The sequence below is a fragment of the Hemitrygon akajei genome, chromosome 4 (genome assembly GCF_048418815.1).
Source record: "Hemitrygon akajei chromosome 4, sHemAka1.3, whole genome shotgun sequence".
Taxonomy (NCBI): Eukaryota; Metazoa; Chordata; class Chondrichthyes; order Myliobatiformes; family Dasyatidae; genus Hemitrygon; species Hemitrygon akajei.
The window spans coordinates 137,017,233-137,040,049 of NC_133127.1; the positions used below are offsets into that span (position 1 = coordinate 137,017,233).

Genomic DNA, 22,817 nt, shown 5'->3' on the forward strand with positions numbered 1-22,817 from the left:
TCAGTCAATCAAGAGACTGCAGACGCTGGAACCTGAAGCAAAAGCAAACCACTGGAGGAACTCAGAGGATTGAACAGTGTCCATGGAGTTAATAGGGAATACTGGCATTTTACAATGAGATTCCGCACCATGACTGGTCACATTTTGATTCCCAAACTCCACCCTTTTGCTTCAACAGAAGCTGTCTGACCCACTAAGTCCCTCCAGTAGTTTGTTTATTGACAGTCAGCAGATCCTGAGAAATGGCACCAGAGAAGTTAAGACCATTCAGCAGAGGATCCTAGGAGGATTTGGGATTCTCCACAATGCTCAGACAACACACCATGCAGGAGCAAAGCAGGTGAACAGGTTGGCCACCTGGGAAAACAACCCTCCAGTACTGTTACTGCTGCCTCTGCAAGGCTAAGGATGCACAAGACTGCATGTGAAGTGCAAGGGCAAAAGGAAGGTAAAGGAAATACCTTCCAGGCTCTGAACTGGTCAGGGCACACAGATAGAAAGCCCATCAGCTGGCCTGATTTTGGGCATGACCTCATGACAATCAGCTGCAGCAGCTACAACGCAGGCTAAATGGCAGTCAGTGTTCTTTAGGCACAATCTTGCATCACCACAATGAAAATTAAATTCACTATTTCATAATTGCATCTCCATTCTTCTCAAATTACATTTACCCAATAGTACAGACATGAGAACTCTCCATGCAATAGAGTTTCAGTGCTATGTCACAAGCTCACTGAGGGCTTGGGGAGAATAACAGTTTCATCACACCACAACATAAAACAAACCATTGTGACAACATAAATCAGGGAAAGTAACTTCTCTGGAATTGATTTGCAGATGCCCACATCTCTCCTCAGGAAGAGATAGTGCATCACAGGAAGCACAAGTGATGCCAAAACAACACTAACACAAAATAGTTATGTTATGGCAGGCACAAAGGCAACAAACAAAACAGCAGTAATTTTAATATCTTTAATACACAGTTTAATAAAAAGATATTAGGATCTTAACAGAACTGAAACTGCAGTATTGACATTTCCTCTGCTTCAGTGTATGAATTGAACTTTAAGCAACTTATGAGAAAAATCTTGAGTGATTAAATCAATTCCAGGAATGATAGAAATAAATCCAGCTATGTTTTAATCTCAAATTGTTTTAATACAAACATTAAAAAAGCCTCCTTTGACTGGGCATATAAAAGTTCTACACAACAATTTTTAAATTCAAATTCAGGCATAATACTTAAAATTATACTTTTGATATATTGACATTTTATGATCCAGATTACATCATGTCCTATATTCTGATAAATTGCATTAGTCCACAGAATTTGTGGACTGGCAGAAACATGAACTAGAAATTAAGATCGACCATGATATACCTCAGAATGACACAAATCGCAATGAACTATATACCCTGTTCCCCTGTTTGATGATTTACATGCTGAGTATACACGTCCGCATCAGTTGGTGACCTCCACGGCAACAAACATGCTGAAGGTCAGTAAAGATCACACATGAAACATCACAAAAGTGCATTGCATTTTCAGATTAACCATTACAAAGGTACTTTTGCTACAGTGAAGAGTAAGAGAAGTCAAAGCAAAAGATGGGAGGAAAACAGCAAGAAAATGTTTGGGAAAATACTTCACAATGCAAATAGATCTAGAAGATAAAAAAGAAAATAAACGTTTCACAGCTTTATTCCACCTTGATGAACAGCACAGTTTTACAAAAGTAATATAACTAATATCTTAAAAAGTACTTTGCATCATTTCCTTTAATTAAAAAATATTACCTGCTTTTCCTTTCAATCAGAATGGCCAAATACGAAGCAGGTAATGCTGCACCAAATCCTGCAGACCATATGTAGAACTTCCCAAGCAGTTTCCTGGATAAGGAGTAGAAAATACAGCTAAATTTGCATATTTAGCTATATTAATTTTTTCATAGACAGCCCAGCATGTAGAGGTTTACATTTCATTCTCATCCTGGCCACACTATGCTTCTCCACATCCCAAACCCATCCAGCCCCCACTGCTGAATCAACTCTTCAACCACTAGATTCTTGCTTTCTCCAACAGCATGCTGCCTATCATCTGGGGCTACCCACCAATCTGCAGCCATCCTTCAATGATGATCGCACTCTATCCCCAGTCTTAGAGCTGTATTCCAGCCCAGAATCCAGCATACGTGGGGTGAGCCACCCATCTAGAGCTGTCCTTGATGATAATCTTCCATGGTTCTATTTGTGAGTTGGTAGATCCTAGTGCATGAACTCCTGACTAATTGATGCAGATTTATAGTGAGGGAATAGCCGCACCCTATATAATCATGTCACATCTGTAATAGTGTTAAAGTCAAAGGTCTTTAGTCTTACTTGTATTCTTTAGTAACAAGAAGCCCGTGTTTTCCAGGTGCCTTGCACCTGGAATGTAATGCATTCCACCTCTCATAATACCTGCAAAACCTGGATTACCAAAACCCAATGAACTTCAGTTTCTCACCCCACCTGTTGATTTAATACCTCTGATAACTGCATAAGATAATGAAGACAGAAATTCATATGCATAAATACTGAAAGTATCAATGAATCATTTGGGGATACCACTGAGGATGCCGAATTCATTTGCTGGGTGTACACATAAACCCAGTGCTAACAGAAGAAACAGGCCACCTGAAACTATTCACGCTCAAATCTACTTATTGGTCACCTCCTGTCCCATTTGTGAGTCCTACGTGGGCCCAAATGATCACATCAGAGTCCACAGAAACAGAATAAATGCAAACCATCCCAAACCCAGGGGATCATCTATGTTGTAAGAAAGTTAGTTGAACAATTCATTAAAACATATTGTTGTTTAATTAATTCTGATTAATTCCACTTAATAAGTATAAATGTTGTTCATGTTTTGCAATTTAATCTGAGGCTTATATATGGATGTAAGCATAATGCACATCAACATGTGAATTAAGAGTCACCCTTCCAATGATTGATTTTAACCTCAATTCTGCACTCCACAGTAACCTTTCACACCTTTACTTTTCAAATATCTATCAACTCCTGTCTAACAAATGGTCAAAGACTCCACTTTCACTGCTCTTTGAGAATTCCAAAGGCTCTCAAAACTCTTAATAAATTGTATCCCATCTTGAATGAAGAATGCCTTAGTGTAATGGCTGAAAATACCCCTCCTCCTACACAGTTCTTGATTGTCCCACAAGAGAAAACGTCATCTCCACATCCAACCAGTCAACACAATAACCCAACTCCCACCCCACTGTCTTTCATTCTTCTAAACTCCAGTCGCTACAAAGCTAGACTGACTAACATTTCCAATAAGACGAACACCCCTTTCCAGGCATTAGTCTACTAATCATTCCCCGAAATGCGAGGAATGCACTGCAATCCTTCTGTAAGTAAAGAGTAAATTATTTTCCACAGCAGTCCAGGTAACTGGGGCTTCAGTGGGAGAGTATTTTAGGAACAGTAATCAATACTCCTTAAGTTTTAAGATAGCTATTAATAAGGACAGTTCTGCATCTTATGAGAAAGTACTAAATTAAGAAAAGGATTCGGCACAGCTGTCATAGGGCAAGCTCATATCTGGCATGTAGGAGTCACCATCATTTGTGGTAAGGAGGAAAGACAAGATTGCAAGATTAGAAAACTTTGAATTACAAAAGGTGTTCTACATTTAGTCTAAGCAAATAAAGGAAGTATTTGTAAGGTTTAAGGATTTGAAATAAGACATAACCCTAGGCAAGAAAAAGTTCAAGCAGGAAATGAGAAGGGCCAAAAGGGGCCACGAAATGTCCTTGGCAAGTAGAATTAACAAAAATCCAAATGTATCTTACACATACATCAAAAACAAGAGGATTTCTTAGGAAAAGGTAGGACTACAAAGAATGAAAGAGGGATTTTAGGCCTGGAGTAAGAGGATGGTGACAAGGCAGGAAGTAGGTGCTTTATATCAGAATCCACCATGGAGAACAAGATGGAGGACTGCAAGATCATTGTAGGGTGTATTCATGTTCTAGTACATGTTCAGATCAAGAAGCTGGTAATATTGCATCCACTGAAGAACATGAAGGTAGATAAGTCTCCAGGTCCTGGAGGGATACATTTCACACTATTGAGAAGGATAAGGGAGGAGACTTCTGGAGCTTTGACAAAGATCTTTGTATCTACTCTAGCCACAGGCTAAGTCCCAGAGGGATGGACAGTAGGCAAATTTGCTCTTTTGTTTAAGTGCAATAGGAATAATTCAGGAAGTTATAGGCTGGTGAGCCTCACATCATTGAGCTGGAAGATGCTGGAGATGATTTTTTTGAGAGAGTATTGCCTCACATTTGGGAAAGCATGGGCCTATTAGGGATAGTCAGCATGGCTGTGTGCATGGCAAGTCATGTCCTACAAACTTGATTTTTGAGAAAGAAACAAAAATGATACATGCATTTGACAAGGTGTAATAAATTCTGGATAGCTAATGGCCCCTTACTGATTCTCATCTCACCTTACTAGTAACAGCTAGATAACTTGAAAATAACTCTTCATTCCTTGTCTCTGTTTACTGTTCTGTTTACTATACAAGTCGTAAAATCAAATTTTAGACTATCGTTTTCACTGGTTAGCCAAACCCCTCTCTCCCTCCCTGCTGCATCATTCTGCTCAGTTTTGAGCTCTATTGGGATGTCATGGGCCTGGAATGGGCACTATATAGTTTCCTGGTGTGGCATCAGAAATAAATATTGTATGTTATATAGAGAAATTATAGTATTATTCTCTTTGTAATGCGGAAGACAAAGATGAGATAGAGTAGCTGTGTTTAAAATAATGAAGGCTTTTATTGATACAAATAAGGAGATTTTTTCCCAAAGGCAGAACAGGTGGTAGAGGATATTGTTGGTATGACTTTCAACATAGTGAGTTGTCATAATCTGGAAAGCACTGTCTGAGATTGTGGCAGAGGCTGATTAGTAACCATCTAAAACAAATTGGGCAAGTGGTGTAAAAGGGAATGTTTGCATGGATACAGAGAACAATAGGGGGAAGGGACAACATAGGTAATTTTTGAAGTTGAGCAGTCCAAGTTTAAGATTTTTAGGATATGTGGACCTCGGGGACTGTTGAAGATACATCTTGGCTAATGAGAAATACTTTAAGGGCATGAGCTGTAAATCTTTCAGCTATCACAGAGGCAATACATTACTTAATTTCTGGCTTCACCTTTGAAGATATTACTCAACTGACAAAATTAATATTAAAACTGTTAACAATGAATGAACACATTGTTTCCCAAACAGATTTGGGAACTGAACCATAACATATTCAATTCAGGATTCTCAAAAAATGTAGGCAAGTGCTGTGGCTGCACATTATCTACATGTTTTATGCTAGAGTTGGATATGGCTTTCCTTGGAATAATCTTGGATAGTATTTTGCAAAATTGATTTGATCAGGAAACAATAAAAGGTCTGCTGAGTCATACCGTTGTCAGTTTCTAGTACGTGATGAAAATTAGGTAGCTGAAAATAGATAAAGGAAATAGGAATTTCACAAATGGATATGCAAAGTTAGTGTTACATTTTTAAAAATCTTATAAATGGGGAATAACAAACTGATTGAGGATATTACTGAAAATTTGCAGAATAATGTTTCAAATCAAAAAAGATTTGAACTCATTGACAGGAGATAAACCATCAGTGAAAAAAATGAGTCAACTGAAATGAATTAAAACAGGCTTTCATAAAGCTGCAAAATACAGAGATATGATAGCATATTGTACTTGCATCTTTTGAAACAAAGGAGTTACTCTTGAGAATGTGTCATGCCACTGGTCCAGAGGAGATAGGTATAATACAACTGACTTGGTAACCATCAATTTGTAACCTTTGGTAAAACGCCTTCATTTTGAGCTGACTCATCCATGGTGTTTCAGTCCTTCCTTCTTGCAGAGGAGTTCTGACATTTGCTTAGCACCAGTGGCTGACAACACAGCTGAACTCATTAGTACTGTACCAGTATGTTAGAAAATTATTAGTGTAATCCGCAACTTTTTTATATAATCTTATATAAAACTTTGACTTCCTTTCTTCAATATGCTGGTTTTCCAGAAATGATTTTTCTATTTTGCGTTTGGTACACAGAGCTTAGAAAAATATGGCACTATGTGTAACCCTAGATAATTTCTAAAGTACAGCATTGTTCAGCACAGCATTGTGGGCCAAAGGGCCTGTATTGTGCTGTAGGTTTACTATGTTTCTATTTGACAAGGTCCCTTATGGTAGACAGATGTAGAAGATTAAAATACATAGGATTCATGATGACTTTGTGGATTGGCCATGAAAGATAAAGCACAATAGTAGACAGGTGTTATTCTGACTGGAGGGCTGTGGCCTGTGGTGTTCTGCAAAGATCAGTTTATGTGAAGGTTGTCAAAGTATATAAAAGGATATTGATCAGTTGAAGACATGGGCAAAGAAATTAAAAGAAGATCTTAATCTGGGCAAGTGTGAGGTCAAATGCAAGGGCAGGATCCTTAACAACACTGATTTAGAGGGATCTTGGGGTCCAAATCCATAAATGAAAGTGCATCATGAAAGTGGCAACACGTGGATATGGTGATAAGGAAGGCATATGGCATGCTTGCCTTCATCAGTTGGGGCAATGAGTTTAAGAAACTGGAGTTAAATTGCAGATGTAGAAAGAAAAATTTGTTTAGACTGCAATTGGCATATTGTGTGCAGTTCTAGTTGTCCCATTATAGGAAGGATGGTAAAGCTTTGCAGAGGGTGTGGAAGAGGTTCATCAGGCTGCTGTTTTGTTTGGTGAGTATCAGCTAAAAGGAGCGGTTGCACAATCATGGACTGCTTTCTCTGGAGGGTCGAAGGCTGAGGGGAGACATGCTCAGTATTTATAAAATTATGAGAGGAATAGATCATCAAAGTCTTGCCTCCCCACCAAAGAGTAGAAATGTCAAGTACCAAAGGACATAGCCTTAAGGTGAGGGGGTAAGTTTAAGAAGTAATCAGGAGGGCTAAGATTGTTTTTAGAAAATATATAGAGCGGCAGATGCCTAGAACAGGCAGTAGTGGAAGTAGACACGACATGACATTTAAGAGGATTTAGGCAAGCACATGAATACAGGTGACCCCCCCCCCCATTTTTCAAACGTTCGCTTTATGACAGCTCGCTGTTAAGAAAGACCTACATTAGTACCTGTTTTCGCTAACCAAAGAGGATTTTCACTTTTACGAGAAAAAGACGCCAGCTTTATACATGTGTTTATCCCGAGAAAGGCTACCATGACCGTGAAGCCTTGTGCGGGCAGTTGTGTGCGCATGCGTGTACTTGCATATGTGTGTATGTGCGTAGGTATGTACGTGCGTATGTAACTTTATATAGGCTGTATATTTATCACATACAAGCTGTATGGGTCCTAATGCCCTTCCCTCGGACAACACTGGTGGCGTGGAGAGGAGAGACTTGCAGCTTGGGCAACTGCCAGTCTTCCATGAAAAAAACCTTGCCAAGGCTTGCACCCTGGAAACTTTCCAAGGTGCAAATCCATGGTCTATCAAGACTAACGGATGCCTACACATATTTATCATATCATTCCTGTTTTTACTATATGTTCGTGTTATTTTAGGTTTTATGTGTTATTTAGTAGGTTATTTTTTGGGTCTGGGAACACTCAAAAACTTTTCCCATATAAATTAATGGTAATTGCTTCTTCGCTTTACAACATTTCGGCTTACAAACTGTTTCATAGGAACACTCTAACTTCGGATAGCGGGGGAAACCTGTATGTAGGAAATGATAGATATGTATCACAAACAGGCAATTAGGTTTAGTTTAATTCAGCACCTTGGTTGACATATTCATTATGGGCTAAAGGTCTGTTTCTCTGCTCTATGGTTCAATGTTCCAGAAATGGTTTAACCAATGTCCTGTACAAGTGGAGATTACTATGATTTTATATCAGCTATTATTAATCTCCATGATCAATAATATAAGAATAGGCAAACTGATGTAAATCAATCCATTTATAAATATCATCTAAATTCTTTAATTACTCTCATTCCCTTAAAGAGAGCTATTTATTTCTCTTGTTCTGATCAAGACACGTTACTTTCCTTTTATTACGGGATTCATTTAGGCTGGCAATGAGAATGCATAAAAATTGGTAAACTTTTTCAAAATTTTTTCCATAAATAAGCCACTTAATAAATTTAAGTCTTGAAGGAGCTAATCACCATCCTGATCCCATCTCATCTGAAAGCTGCAGCAAATGAACACACACTACCTAGTTCATACATGAATAATGGCCATGTACTGAAGGATAATACTGAATCAAACGTGGTGATAAATCAGCATACAGGAAGGAGATTGAATATTCGGCTCAGTGGTGTCATAACAACCACCTCTCAATGTTAGCAATACCAAAGAACTGATTGTAGACTTCAGGAAAGGGAAACCAGAGGTCAATGAGCCACTCCCCATCAGAGGTTCAGAGGTGGAGAGGGTTAACAACTTTAAATTGCTGGGTGTTACTATTTCAAAGGACTGTCTTGGACCCAGGACGTAAATGCAATTGCGAAGAAACCACAGCAGGAGTCTGCGGAGATTCAGCGTGACATCTAAAATTTGGCAAACTTTAATAAATGTGTACTAGAGAGTGTCTGACTGGCTGCATCATGTCCTGGTATGGAAATACCAAAGCCTTTAAATGGAAAAATCCTACAAAAAGTAGTGGATGCGGCCCAATACCTCATGGGTAAAGTCCTTCCAGCCATCACGTAATCTGCATGAAACTCTGTCATAGGAAAGCAGCATCCATCATAAGAGATTTCCTCCACCTAGGTCACGCTCTTTTCTCACTGCTGCCATCAGGTAGAAGGTACTAGGTCGTCAGGACTCACACCTCCAGGTTCAAGAACAATCAGGATAGAAACACTCACTTGCCCATCCATTGAGATCTTCCCACTTTAAGGACGCTTTATCTTGTTATCTCATGCTCTTGCTATTTATTACTATTTATTTATATTTGCACTTGCAATTTGTTGTCTTCTGCACTCTGGTTGATCTTTCATTGATCCCGTTATAGTTACTATTCTACAGATTTTTTTAATATGCCCGCAGGAAAATGAATCAAGTTTGTATACAATCACATATACATAGCTTTGTAATAAAAATTTACTTTGAACTTTGGTAATCGAGCAGTCCCACAACACTGGTGGTGCAGGACCAGCAGATAATGTTATATATTATGCTCATGAATACTCAAACACACTTTTAACTCTTTTTTTTAAACTAGGCATTACACAGTAATATAATAAATTAAGTGATCAAAGTGAATGCACAAGAAAGATTAGCATTTACTGCCACCCCTAACTGTTCATGGAAAAATGGAGGAGAGCTACCTTATTAAACTATCTGTGTTCATAATGATGCATTCTGGTGCAAACTTTCATGTATTGGAACCAGCAACAGTGAAGAAATGACAATATATTTTCAAGTCAGGATAGTGTCAAATAAATCATATTAAATTCTTAACTTACTAACCTTTAACTACATTGTTTTTTGTTTGACCAGTATGGGAATGACATCAGTGTTAACCAAATAGCACTCAGCACAATGAAATGATCTCACATGCCCATTTATCAAATATCTGACAAGTTTAATTGCATTGTTTAGCCCCAGCTGCCAAAAGTTTAGAGTTTTAATGTAGCAATTGACTGTAATTAAATGAATATATGAGAGTGCCGAAAAGCACATGTGTAAAAATTTGACAGATCCACAAAATTAATTCCATCTGTAGATTAGTGAACATCTCACCTGAGGATACAGAAAAACATAATATAGAGGCCACCATTTGCAGTAAGGAAGGAGGTCGATCGGAGGATCTCAGGAAGCAGTTTGTGAATATAGTAGTCTAACTTCCGCCTCCGCAGGATTGCTGCAATCTAAGACAAACATGGAATTATCCTCAATTCACCACGTAAAAAGTAAGGTGCATCATTGATGTTACCTATTTTTTTCTATTGTAACATTGTTTCATAAATTATTGAACACATTTTCCAGTTTGCAAAATTTCACTTGTAAATTTAAAAAAAACAATAAGGCTCATGTAAATGTAATAGCAATGTTAAACTCAGTAAGGGCAGTGAGCCCTAAGGTCAAAGGTCTATGCAACAAACTACAAACAAAAGATAAGGAATAAGCTTCAAAACATCTTCACTGATGCGTAATCATAAACCTCAGATTCACGCTAATAGAAGGCAAGTGCCAATGAAATAAAGGGTACATTATAATTATGCAGAATTTTAAGAAATCCTTTGAAAATTAAACAGATTATAAAATCAATATTCTACTAGGCTGCAGGAGGAAAAGATTAATTAATGAATAATACTTCCAATCGTGGCTACGTGTTAAGTAGTTGAAAGCACACCACATTAGAGATCAAATTACTTAATTAATGATATCTTGGAATCAGGCAATGATTACAAACAGAAAAATAATCTTTTGATGAATATATTAGACCTATTTTTGTCAGTCCAGCTACAAGTGCTGAGAAGTATTTTGTAAATTTAAAGCACCTTTTTACTAGAAGTGTTCTTTTCTAATTCAATTGAGGTTTGAACAAATACTGCATGTCAGCTGCATCTCACAATGGAACTAAAAGCTGTAAGTTGATTAAAAAAATTATCATGTTATTAAAGTCACCAAAGTACTTCAAAGGAATTAATGGTTTATGTATACACTGCTTTGTAGGCAAATGCCACCAAGGTGGCAAGTAGCAAATGTGTTTGTAGGAGAGCTCCCTAATCTTCTTTCAGCAATTGTTCAGAATCCTTTAAATTCTGTGATCCAGCAAGCAAGGCAATATTTTAATCTTTTCAACTCATAAACAACAGCAAGAGAAGATGGCCTCAAGAACTTTTCCATTAGCACCGAAGTGCAAAATGTAAAGTCAAAGTGCTTACACATTTCTATCTGATCTTCTAGTAAACAATATATCCTGGTCTCTGTCCAACTTCTATACCATCACACAAGCTAATCTTCAACCAACTTGATTCACTCCATGTAACATTAATAAATGTCAGGCCTTCTGGATAAGCATCTGGATAAGATGCTCCAACAAGCAGCTTGCTACAAAGCAGAAGACGTGTAATATCAGGTCTCTCAGCAAAGCTGAACGTTTACAATACTGGCATATATCTGAGAAAGTAGAGAATAAGCTACCTAAGTCTTGCCAATAAAAAGCAGAAAATATCCAGTTTGGTTAGTTATGCTCTCATCCACCTTATCTTGACCCAGAACAAAGCAATGGAAGGCATCATCATCGATATTATCTAACAGTATCTATAGGTCAATTAGAATCACCAGATGCTCAGCTTGGATTCTGCCAGGATTACACATCAAGACCTCCTATATCTTGGGCACAAACTTGGACAGTGGGATCAAATTTTAAGAGGATGGGGGAAGCACCATTTAATGAAGAATTCCATTGGGAATATGGGGATAATTTATTTGAACGCTGATTATTCTCAAGAACCTAATATTCTAATTAAAAGAATCAGCTTATTTATTCTCACGTGACTAAATTTATTCACCCCTATAAACTTTTTGCACTTAATTATGACGTTATTGTCCCCAAGCAGAGTGGTCTAAACACAAAAAATCCAAATTTTCAAGACTAATTTCCTGATTCTAGAAGTCTCTATGATTGACTTTCCCACATAACAGGTTCAAATATGATTTACAACATCCAGATGCACACGAACCTGTTTGGATTTTTTTTAAATATGCAGTATATCTGTTAACTTGCCATCCAAGAGTAACAGACTAGTGTGAACTCTTGGTACTGCTAAAGAAGTATTTTCACTACTCTTCAAACTTACTACCCCTATACTTAAACACTATTTTTTTCCAAATCCAATCACAAATAGCAACCACTTGTACTATGCTGGTATATTATAACTATTCAGTGCACCAACCCAAATTCAACAATCTTGGGATCTCTTAACTGCAACCTCTCTACTTCTATTATCACTAACTGCTGCTGCCTGTGCTTGTTTAGGAAAGGTAATCAAAAACTGACTATGATTTGATGGCCCTCAAATTTGAGAAACGTTATCTACGTTGACTCACATAAGAGCAATCTGCTACTTTAATAAGATATGGTGGACGTCCATGGAAACCTTACTCAAGGCAGGCCCAGCTGTTTCCTGAAAGGGGGAGAAAGTTAGCTGAAAAAAAGGAGAGATGTTTGAATCATTTCAATGGAAGTTCAAAAATAGATGAAGAGTGTATAAAACAAATTAAGCTGCCTTAGTGTTAAACATGCTAAAAAGGAGGTGCTTGAACAGTGATTTTCAAAGCTAATATTCAGTGGCTCCTATATATAACTACCTTTGAATTTGAAGGAAAAATGTCATCTGGGATTAGCCTCATCTCCTTCTAACTTGGATGTAAAAGTTGTGGGAGTTGAAATTATTATAGAACAAATACGAAATGTAGGCTGTACTCATTAAATAAAGAAAAGTTTGGGGGAGAGAAAAGAGGACTATAAACTACAAAAGCTAACTTAAAGATCAGAGTGTTATAAAATAAGTCAAAACCTATTTTCTTGTAGTAGAATATGTTTATTAACATGGTCCAAGATGTAAATAGATAGTAAATATGCCATTTCTACACTTTACTTCGCTCCCTAAACTGACAAGTAAATACTGCCATCCTCTAAGAAGTTGAACTCAGCTGTGGTTGTACTAGGACATGGTCACCAAGATAAATGTTCACAAAAGTACTGAAGCACAATTGTTAATTCCAAAACAAAGTTATTATTCTGTGTTGAATAAGATTTTGGGTCATAGAACAGGCACTTTGGCCTATCTACTCCATACTGAAGTATTAATTTATCTAGTCCAATTGACCTGCACCCATACCACAGCCTGACAGACTCCTCCCATCCATGTACCTATCCAAACTGCCCTTAAATGCTGGCATCAAACTTCTTCTGCTGGCAGCTGCTTCCACACTCCCACCACAATCTGAACAAAGTAGTTCCCACTCATTTTCCTCCTAAGCACTTCACCTTTCACTCTTAACCCATGTTCTCTGGTTCTAGTTTCACCCAACCTCAGTGGAAAAAGCCTGCTTGCATTTAACCTATCTCATTCATTCTTTATGTGCCATGCCATATAATGTGGGCAATCATGGACTTTCCATGACCAGGACTGTCCATGGCAATTTTTTTCTACATAAGTGGTTTGCTATTGTATTCTTTTAGGTAGTGTTTTTACAAGATGGGTGATCCCAGCCATTACCAATACTCTTCAGAGATTGTCTGCCTGGCATCAGTAGTCACATAACCAGGACTTGCACCAGCTTCTCATATGACCATCTACAACCTATTCCATGACTACCCCATCAATACTCCTCATAGCTTTGTATACCTCTATCAAATTTCCCCTTAATTTTTCCATGCTCTAGGGAATAAAGTCCTACCCTATACAACCATTCTCTGTAACCAAGGTCCTTGAGTCCTGGCAAAATCTTTATAAAATTTCTCTGCACTCTTTCAATCTTATTGACATTGTCCTGTAGGTAGATGACCAAAACTGATACAATATACCAAACTGGACCTCATCATCCTCTCATACAATTTCAACATTGCACACCAACACCTGTATTCAATAATTTATGAAGACCAATGCGTCAAAAGCTTTCTTTATGAACCTATCTACCACTTTCAAAGTGGTATTCCCAGATCTCTCCGTTCTACTGTACTCCTCAGTGCCCTACCTGTCACTATGCAAATCCTACCCTGGTTGGTCCTTCCAAAGTACAACACCTCATACTGGTCTGCATTAAATTCCATTTGCCATTTTCCAGCCCATTCCGCTGCAAGCTTTGAAAGCCTTCTTCACTGTCCATTACACCTCCATTTTGGTGCCATATGCAAATTTGCTGATCCAGTTTACAACATTAACATCCATATCATTGATACAGATGACAAACAATAACAGGCCAAGCACCAATCCCTGTAGCACACTAGTCACAGGCCTCCAGTCAGAGAAACGACCATATACTACCACTCTCTGGTTTCTTCTGCAAAGCCAATGTCTAACCCAATATACTGCCTCATTTTGAATGCCAAATGACTGAACTTCCTTGACAAGGTCCATGTGGGACCTTGTCAAAGGCCTTGCAAAAGTCCAAGCAGACAACATCCACTGCCTTGCTTTCATTAACATTCCTGGGAACTTCCTCAAAAAAACTATTTTCTTTAGCAAATCACCAATTTTTTTTTTGGGGCACCCTGCAGAGTCAGTACTTAGTAACACCCCCTTTGGCAAGTATCACAGCTTGTAAACACTTTCTGCAGCCAGCTAAGAGTCTTTCAATTCTTGTTTGGGGGATTTTCGCCCATTCTTCCTTGCAAAAGGCTTCTAGTTCTGTGAGATTTTTGGGCTGTCTTGCATACACTGCTCTTTTGAGGTCTATCCACAGATTTTCGATTATGTTTAGGTCGAGGGACTGTGAGGGCCATAGCAAAACATTGTGCCTCTTGAGGTAGTCCATTGTGGATTTTGAGGTGTGTTTAGGATCATTATCCTGTTATAGAAGCCATCCTCTTTTCATCTTCAGCTTTTTTTTAAACAGACGGTGTGATGTTTGCTTCCAGAATTTGCTGGTATTTAATTGAATTCATTTTTCCCTCTACCAGTGTGAAATGTTCCCCGTGCCACTGGCTGCAACACAAGCCCAAAGCCTGATCAATCCACCCCCATGCTTAACAGTTGGAGGGTGTTCTTTTCATGAAATTCTGCACCTTTTTTTTCTCCACACATACCTTTGCTCATTGCGGCCAAAAATTTCTATTTTAACTTCATCAGTCCACAGGACTTGTTTCCAAAATGCATCAGGCTTGTTTAGATGTTCCCTTGCAAACTTCTGATGCTTAATTTTGTGGTGAGGACGCAGGAAAGGTTTTCTTCCATGAAGATCATATTTGTGCAGGTGTTGCTGCATAGTAGAACAGTGCACCACCACTCCAGAGTCTGCTAAATCTTCCTGAAGGTCTTTTGCAGTCGAACAGGGGTTTTGATTTTCCTTTCTAGCAATCCTACGAGCAGTTCTCTCAAAACTTTCTTGGTCTTCCAGACCTCAACTTGACCTCCACCGTTCCTGTTAACTGCCATTTCTTAATTACATTACGAACTGAGGAAACAGCTACCTGAAAATGCTTTGCTATCTTCTGATACCCTTCTCCTGCTTTGTGGGCATAATTTATTTTAATTTTCAGAGCGCTAAGCAGCTGCTTAGAGGAGCCCATGGCTGCTGATTGTTGGGATACGGTTTGAGGAGTCAGGGTATTTATAACGCTTTGAAATTTGCATCACCTGGCCTTTCCTAACAATTACTGTGAACAAGCCATAGCCCTAGCAAGCTAATTAAAGTCTGAGACCTTGGTAAAAGTTATCTGAGAGCTCAAATCTCTTGGGGTGCCCAACTTTTGCATGCTGCTCCTTTCCTTACTTTCATTCTAAAATTGTACAAAAATAATATACTAATCTTGCTTAACATGTTGAAAAGAATGTTTCATCTTTAACTTTATGACTTTTGGAGATCAGTTCATCTTCTACTCACTTAACTATTCACAGTAACAGAAATTTTGACCAGGGGTGCCCAAACTTTTGCATGCCACTGCAGATAAACCTGACCTTAACATTACAGAATTTTAATTTCATACTCCCATATAAGGCTCTGTAATGGCACAATTTCTACCATTCCTTACAAATGCTTAATTTCTTCCTGGTCCATTAATCCAATCTGTTGGTTGCTTCAAATTTTGGATAACTTTAGAAATGTTAATTCTAGAATGGTAAGTTTCTCTGCACCATACCTCTCCCCTTCCCAACTTAAAATCAATATAGCAATTCCACAGAAAAAAAGGTAATATAGAAAATTCTTATTGCTCCTGGTCAGTCTAGAGCAACAGATTATTGATACACAATCACTTTTCTTTCTGCTATCTTCTGATGGATCCTATTGATATTTTCACAATATCTCACAAAGGAAATTACCTAAAGTTTTAGGCAATTAACATCAACCTAGTACTAGCCTTCTCATCCTCTAAGCCAATCATGAGAATACTTTTTTTTACCCCCTCACCCATCCATAATAGCTGGCTACTACCCAAATAAAACTTCAAAATTATTTTTCCAGTTTGTCTTATTGATTCAATGTATGAACTGGAAACAAATTTGACACCCATCATTAACTTCTATGCAAACATTTAGTCGAATTTCACAAGTTCCAAATTGCAGACTGTTAAATTGGTTAATCTGTTTGTGTTGCTTGGGATTTCTAGCATCTGCAGAATTTATCAAGTTTATGTTAAGTTTGTTGGTGCATTACTTTAAGCCATTCTCCAACAGTTGTTACCACTATACATCTGATCACTGGTGCTATTTCTCACCTTAAATCTTAACATGCAACACAGATTTACATTTTCCTCCATTTCGGCTCTCCTCTACCCACCTATCATCAGATCTGTTGAAAGGTCGTTCACCAGTAAGGTTAACATTTTCTATTAGATGTTATTTGACATGCTGAAAATTTTCACCAGTCTGTTAAAATGCAGATTTCTGGTAACTGCTGTATTCTACATCATACAGTTCCAGTATCACTTTTTTTTTTCTTTTCTCTCTCCCTCTCTCTCATTCATCTTCCCCTGTTTACCTGCTTGCAGGCAGATACCAACCTATGTGTGATTGTCAGTTTTGGTCTCCATCTTACTTAAGGCCATAGGGTGGTGTGCACCTCCCCAGAAAAGTAATTCGCGCGTTGCAGCGATGCAGACCGCAACAACTGTGATTGGTCCGCTTGGTAACATCACATTCCTCCTACGCATTTCCGGTTGCTTCTTCTCCACCATGTCTGTACACCGATGCGAAATAGATGAACCAAATCATCAAATCTACCTGCCGACATGCAAAAATGTTTGAAATGCATTTCCCCGTCCGTGTCTCTCATGAAGAAACTCAACACAGTGGCATAGAAACCCCACCACCAACTAGCGTTTTGGCGCACACCAACGCATGCTCGCTACGGCGTAGAGCGACGCAGAAGTGAAAATCAGGGCTACGGCATAGCCCATATGCACAAGTATAAATCAGCCTTTATCACAGACACATCTGTTATTCTCTATATCCCTCCCCACCCTCCTTGAAACTAGAAACAGTTAATTTTGCCCTTTTCTAGTTCTGATGAAAGTTTATCAAACCAAAATGCTAACCCTGTTTCTCTCTCCCCTGATGGTGTCTGATTTGTTAAATATTTCTAGAACGGCATTTTTACTAAAAATTTGAACTAATCTAGTTCTACTGCGGGGCAGCTCTCCAATCATTTTGCTAATCTGTTTATAAGAAGGTAGATTTGTTACAAAAAAGGAATTTTTCCAGTGTGCCAGTCAAATGCATGAAGCAATTTAAGAACAATTATGCAGTTAAACTTGCTAGCATTGTAACTGTTGCAACTGGTTCAAATTCAAAGTAAAACAAAAATCATTACATGACTATAAGTAATGAAGAACAATGCGTTGTTGCAGTTGTACTGCCTACACATCAATTTGCAGACAGTGAGGCCCCACTAACCACATTCAAGAATCATAATCCAGTAATCTCTGTTCCTAACTTTGTGTAAAACATACATATTTTGCCAAGACAAAAATGAATAGCTATTTGTTTGAGAGGTGGGTCTTGAAGGACAGGTTTAAAAATGATAGTGATAACTTGCAGCCACATTAAAGGAGATTTTAATAGAAAAAAAATAGGGTTTTAAATTTAAGATATGTTGGTGGGAAAATACAGCCATTGGTATGGTCAACCAATTTGGAGAAGTCAAGATTCCACTAAATAGCCAACTGTTGTGTGAAGCTAGCTCGTGATAGTTGAAGTGGTATTACAGCTATGTCCAACTCTTTAAGACATATGCAGATACCTCAAAAAATCTGAATCTGGACTCAGCCAAAATTATCACTAGCCAACCCTGTGATATTGACGCTAATTTTAGCCTCTCAACAAGGATTTGCTTTTTGCTTAAGAGGTAGTTTTTTAAATATACAAAAAGACATAAAGAATCACTGAAATTTTCTAGCTACTACTGCTAATTAATCATAACTGCAAACTATCGAATCATTCAATACCTCATTAGACAAGCTGAGCAATACCAAATTAAAGACAAGGCTCCTTTTCAATCATTGGTCTAAGGTGGTACATTGGCAAGAATTCAACAATGCTTCACTGAAATAAGGAAGAGTATAATAGTTATTTATATTCATGATCCAATTTCTCTCTTGGGATGGTTATACATTTGTACTTGACTAGGATATGTCAAATAATAAAGAATTTATTGACAGTTATTGCTATTGACTACAAAGAAGTTACAAAGTAAAATATTGTAAAAACTGAGACAAATGGCAATGACTAGTTATTGGAACCAGAATTCAGTATCAGGTACAGTACTGAGGGCTGCACGCTGCACTATGTCTAGACTGAAGACTCAAGCTTTATTGAAACAGTGTAGGATGCCAAAGCTGAGGTCAGAGCAGCAGTGGAATTAATAATTAAAGTGACAAGATACAGAAGTTCAAGGCTATTATTCTGTACTGAACTGACATGTTCAAAGCAGTCACCCAATATGCATTTGGTTTCTCCAGTGCACATGCGCACCGAGAGAATATACTAAACTAAATGTGCACATTTTTTGCTGCTTTGCCTGAATGTTTGCCTCCTTGGATGCTGGGAAAGAAAGACATTGAAACGCATCTTCTGCATTGGGATGGAAAACTGCAATGGGAAGTGTAAAGCTTGTGGGAGATGGAGAAGCAAGCCAGGGTAGGATGGAAAAGCTCTTTTGGAATACTGGAAGGGAGGGGAGAAGATATGTATAATGATGAAATTTCATTGAAGGTATAAATTATGGAAGATCTCTGTGACTTATCCACTACCATAGTTGATTGGGCTTTCAAACATGTCTTCTCCATTTCCCACACCACTCTTCACACACTCCTCTCTCTCTCTCTCTCTCAATCAGAGGAAGAAAAGGATTTTCCTTCTCCTTGCTTTCCACTCCATTCATATTGTAAAGATTGCCCATCATAATTTTATCTCCTCCTCTCCCACCACTCCGAGGACCCTTCTTACCAATGATATCAACTCAATTCCTGACAAACAGAAGATGAAACATCTGCACATTTCGCATTTCCATCATCCAAGAACTCAAACAATCCTTCAAGGGCAACTAGTAATCCAGGTGCACTTTTTCAAACTTATTAAGTACTACATGCAACACACCAAATTCTCCTCTACCCTGCAGAACTGCAGAACACCATTCCTGGTGATCCCAAGTTTTCAGCTACCTGTGACTAATTCACCTTCCAACTCTCAATCATCAGCATTTTTTTTTTGGAAATTAAGCAGTGCTTACTTACAAAATCTGGATTTCATCAAGACAAATCATGTGCAGACTTAATCACAGCCTTTGACCAAAGAGTTGAATTCCAGAAGAGATGAGAATGATCGCCCTTGGTATCAAAAGAGCATTTGACTGAGAGTAGCATCAAGGTGCCTTGGTAAAGTCAATAGGTATCAAAGAGAAAACCCTTAATTACTGATCATGCTTCACACAAGTGAAGTTACTTTTGCAGATACTGGAATCTAGAACAACTCAATGGATTGAATGACATCTGTGGAAAGAAAGGGATTTCCAATGTTTCAAATCAAAACACTCCACTAGTTCTGATTTTGAGCATTTTACTGAGCATGGCATCAAAGTTCCCTATAAAGATCCTCCAACAAATAGATTGTGGTTTCACACAACTGAAAATAGTTGTGTTTGTCTGAAATCAATCATCCCAATCTCAGAACTATCACTTCCTGGGTGTAGCTGGTTCAACAGTGACGGCCTCATCATAAATGGGCATATTTGCTGATGGGTTGCATTATTCAATTCCATTTGTCATTCCTCAGCAAGTGCACCAGCCCACACAAGAGCTGTTAAGTGGCAAGATTCATCACAATAATGGTAGACAAAGATCATGTTCAAAAAGAGCAAAAGTTAACTAGAGTAGGTTGCTTGCAGGCAAAGGGGCATCCAGCAAATGGCATGTTTTTGAAAGTGAAATAACAAGAATTTTAGGTCTATATGTTTTTGTTTGGGTTAAAGGGAAAGCTGGCATGAATGGAAAACCCCCAGATGACAAGGGATATTGGAAGCTCCTGTCAGGAAAAAGGAGACATGGATCAGGTACAGGCAGCTAGGATTAAGTTGGAGTGTAGACAATGCAAGAGTATACTTAGGAAGGAAATTGGAAGAGCAAAAAGGGAAACTTGAGATAGCTTTGGAAGAGAAGATTAAGGAAAATTCAGTGATTTTATGTATATTAAGAGGAAAAGAGTAATTAGAGAGCCAATAGGGCCCCCAAAGACCAAAGAGGACAGCATTGCGTGAAGCTGCAGATAGGTGAGGCCCTCAATTAACACTTCCCTATGATGAAGAAAGACATGAAGACTTCAAAAATTGAGATAGTTAATTTTATTCCATGATCTACTTCCATGGAATAAACTCCCACTTTTCCCTCACCTAAGTGCCTACCACCCACCAGGTTGTCCTTCCTCCCCCTCCTTCCTACCCCTTTATTCCAGCTTCTGTCTCTTTCTTTACAGTTCTAATGAAAGGGTCTCAGCCCAAACAACTATTTGTTTCCCTCCATCGATACTGTGACCTGCTGAGTTCCTCCAGCATTTTTATTTGTGTGTTGCTCCAGATTTCCAGAATCTGCAGTCTTCCTTATGTCTCCCAAATCCTCAAACTATTTATCGAACCACATTGAAGGATTATAGGGACAGCCGCAATTCAAAAAGATGATTGCACCAAGGGCAAGTAGGAATGGACCAAAATGCTGGCCTTGCCAGCAATGCCCAGATCCTGAAAATGAAAAAAATTTTAAAAACAATCCCACTCTGACCTCACATACTGTTCCAGCAATACCCAATGCAAGCTCAAGGAATAATATGTTACTATCATAATTAATAATGAATTTAACAATTTTAAATAGCCTTTCACATTTGTGTCAGTTCTGATGAAAGATCATCCACCTGTAACGTTATCTCAGTTTTTCCTCACTCCACAGACGGGATCCTAGCAGCTTATTATTTGCAGTATTACTGACTCAGATTTCTAACAACTGCTGTTTTTTTGCATTTCATAGATCCAGCCTGTTTTCTCTCTACTCCCTCCCATTCACTTCCAATCATATCCCTCCAGACAGCTGTAAATAACAAACATTCACCATCTTCTCTCTGGAGGCAACAACACTGATGTCACCAGGATTCACCTGGTTTCATCTCAATTACTTCACTGTTCATTTTAAAGCACACATCTGATAAAAGATCATCAATTCAAAACATTTTGAGTCTACTTCTCTTTCCACAGATGTGATTTTTAAGGACCAACTTCCTCCTAGCCAGTTATATATTGCAGCAAAGTGAATAACCCCACAACTTTGAGTTTCAAAACCTTGGTTATAATCAGATCAGGTTTATTATCACTGACATATGTTGTGAACTTTGTTGTTTTGTGGCAGTAGTACAGAGCAGTACATAAAAAGTACAATAATCACAATAAGAAATACATATAGAAAAAATATCATGCAAAAAGACAGCAAAAAGTAAGGTGGCATTCATAGGTTCACTGAAATCTAAAAGTGGAGGGGAAGAAGCTGTTTCTAAGATATTGAGTGTACGTCTTCAGGCTCCTGTACTTCCTCTCTGATAGTAGTAATAACAATGTTCTGCATAGTGGTAGTCCTTAATGATGAATGCTGTGTATTTGAGGCATCGCCTTTTGAAGATGTCCTAGATGCTGGGAAAGATACCGCACCTGATGTAGCTGGCTGAGTTTACAATGCTCTGCAGCTTTTTCTGATCCGAAGCAGTGGCCCTTCCATACCAGATGGTGATACAACCAGTTAGAATGCTCTCTACAGTACATCTATAGAAATTCTCTTCAAACTCCTAATGTAGTATAGTCACTAGCCTGCTTTCTTCATAATTGCATCAATATGTTGGGCCGAGGTTAAATCTTCAGAGAGGCTGACATCCAAGGACTTGAAATCACTCACCCTTTCCACTGCTGACCTCTCAATGAGAACCGGTGTGTGTTCCCTCCCCCTTCCTGAAGTCTGCAATCAATTCGCTGGTCTTACCAACATTGAGTTATTCCTCTGCATGCCTTGTGGCAGGCACATCAGGCAGCAACCAACACTGAGTAAAAGGATGTTTTTTGTGGCACTGCTCAACCATCCAATCTATCTCATTCCTTAATGCCTCATCACCGTCCAAGATTCTGCTGGCAACAGTTGTGTCATCAGCAAACTTAGTAATGGTGTTTGAGCTGTGCCCAGCCACACAGTCATGAGTGCAGAGAGAAAGAAGCATGCTAAGCACAGATCCCTGAGATGCGCCAGTGTTGTCAGCGAGGAGGATTTCTTATTTCAAATCCACACTGCGGTCTCCCAATGAGGATGACGAGGATCCAGTTGTAGAGGGAGGTACAGAGGCCTAGGTTTTGACGCTTGTTGGTTAGTATAGAGGGGATGATGGTGTTGAAAGCTGGCCTGTGATCAATAAACAGCAGCCTGACATAGGTATTGCCTTTATTCTGGTGGTCCAAGGCCAATTGGAGAGCCAGTGAGATTGCACAAGCTATTGTAGTCCTATTGTGGCGGTTAGCAAATTGCAATA

The 22,817-nt window shown here is 38.6% G+C and overlaps 1 protein-coding gene across 4 annotated transcripts in view; it reads right to left on the reverse strand.

Annotated features, from left to right (window-relative positions):
- tmem135 (transmembrane protein 135) overlaps positions 1–22,817 on the reverse strand; it is a 414,067-nt gene that overhangs the window by 389,467 nt on the left and 1,783 nt on the right. For all 4 annotated transcript variants that reach the window (XM_073043372.1, XM_073043371.1, XM_073043370.1 and 1 more), the window contains exons 2-3: positions 9,841–9,968; positions 1,798–1,890 (exon numbers count right to left, since the gene is read on the reverse strand). In XM_073043372.1, coding sequence (XP_072899473.1) covers positions 1,798–1,890; positions 9,841–9,968 — 221 coding nt within the window. The remainder of the gene's footprint in view (positions 1–1,797; positions 1,891–9,840; positions 9,969–22,817) is intronic.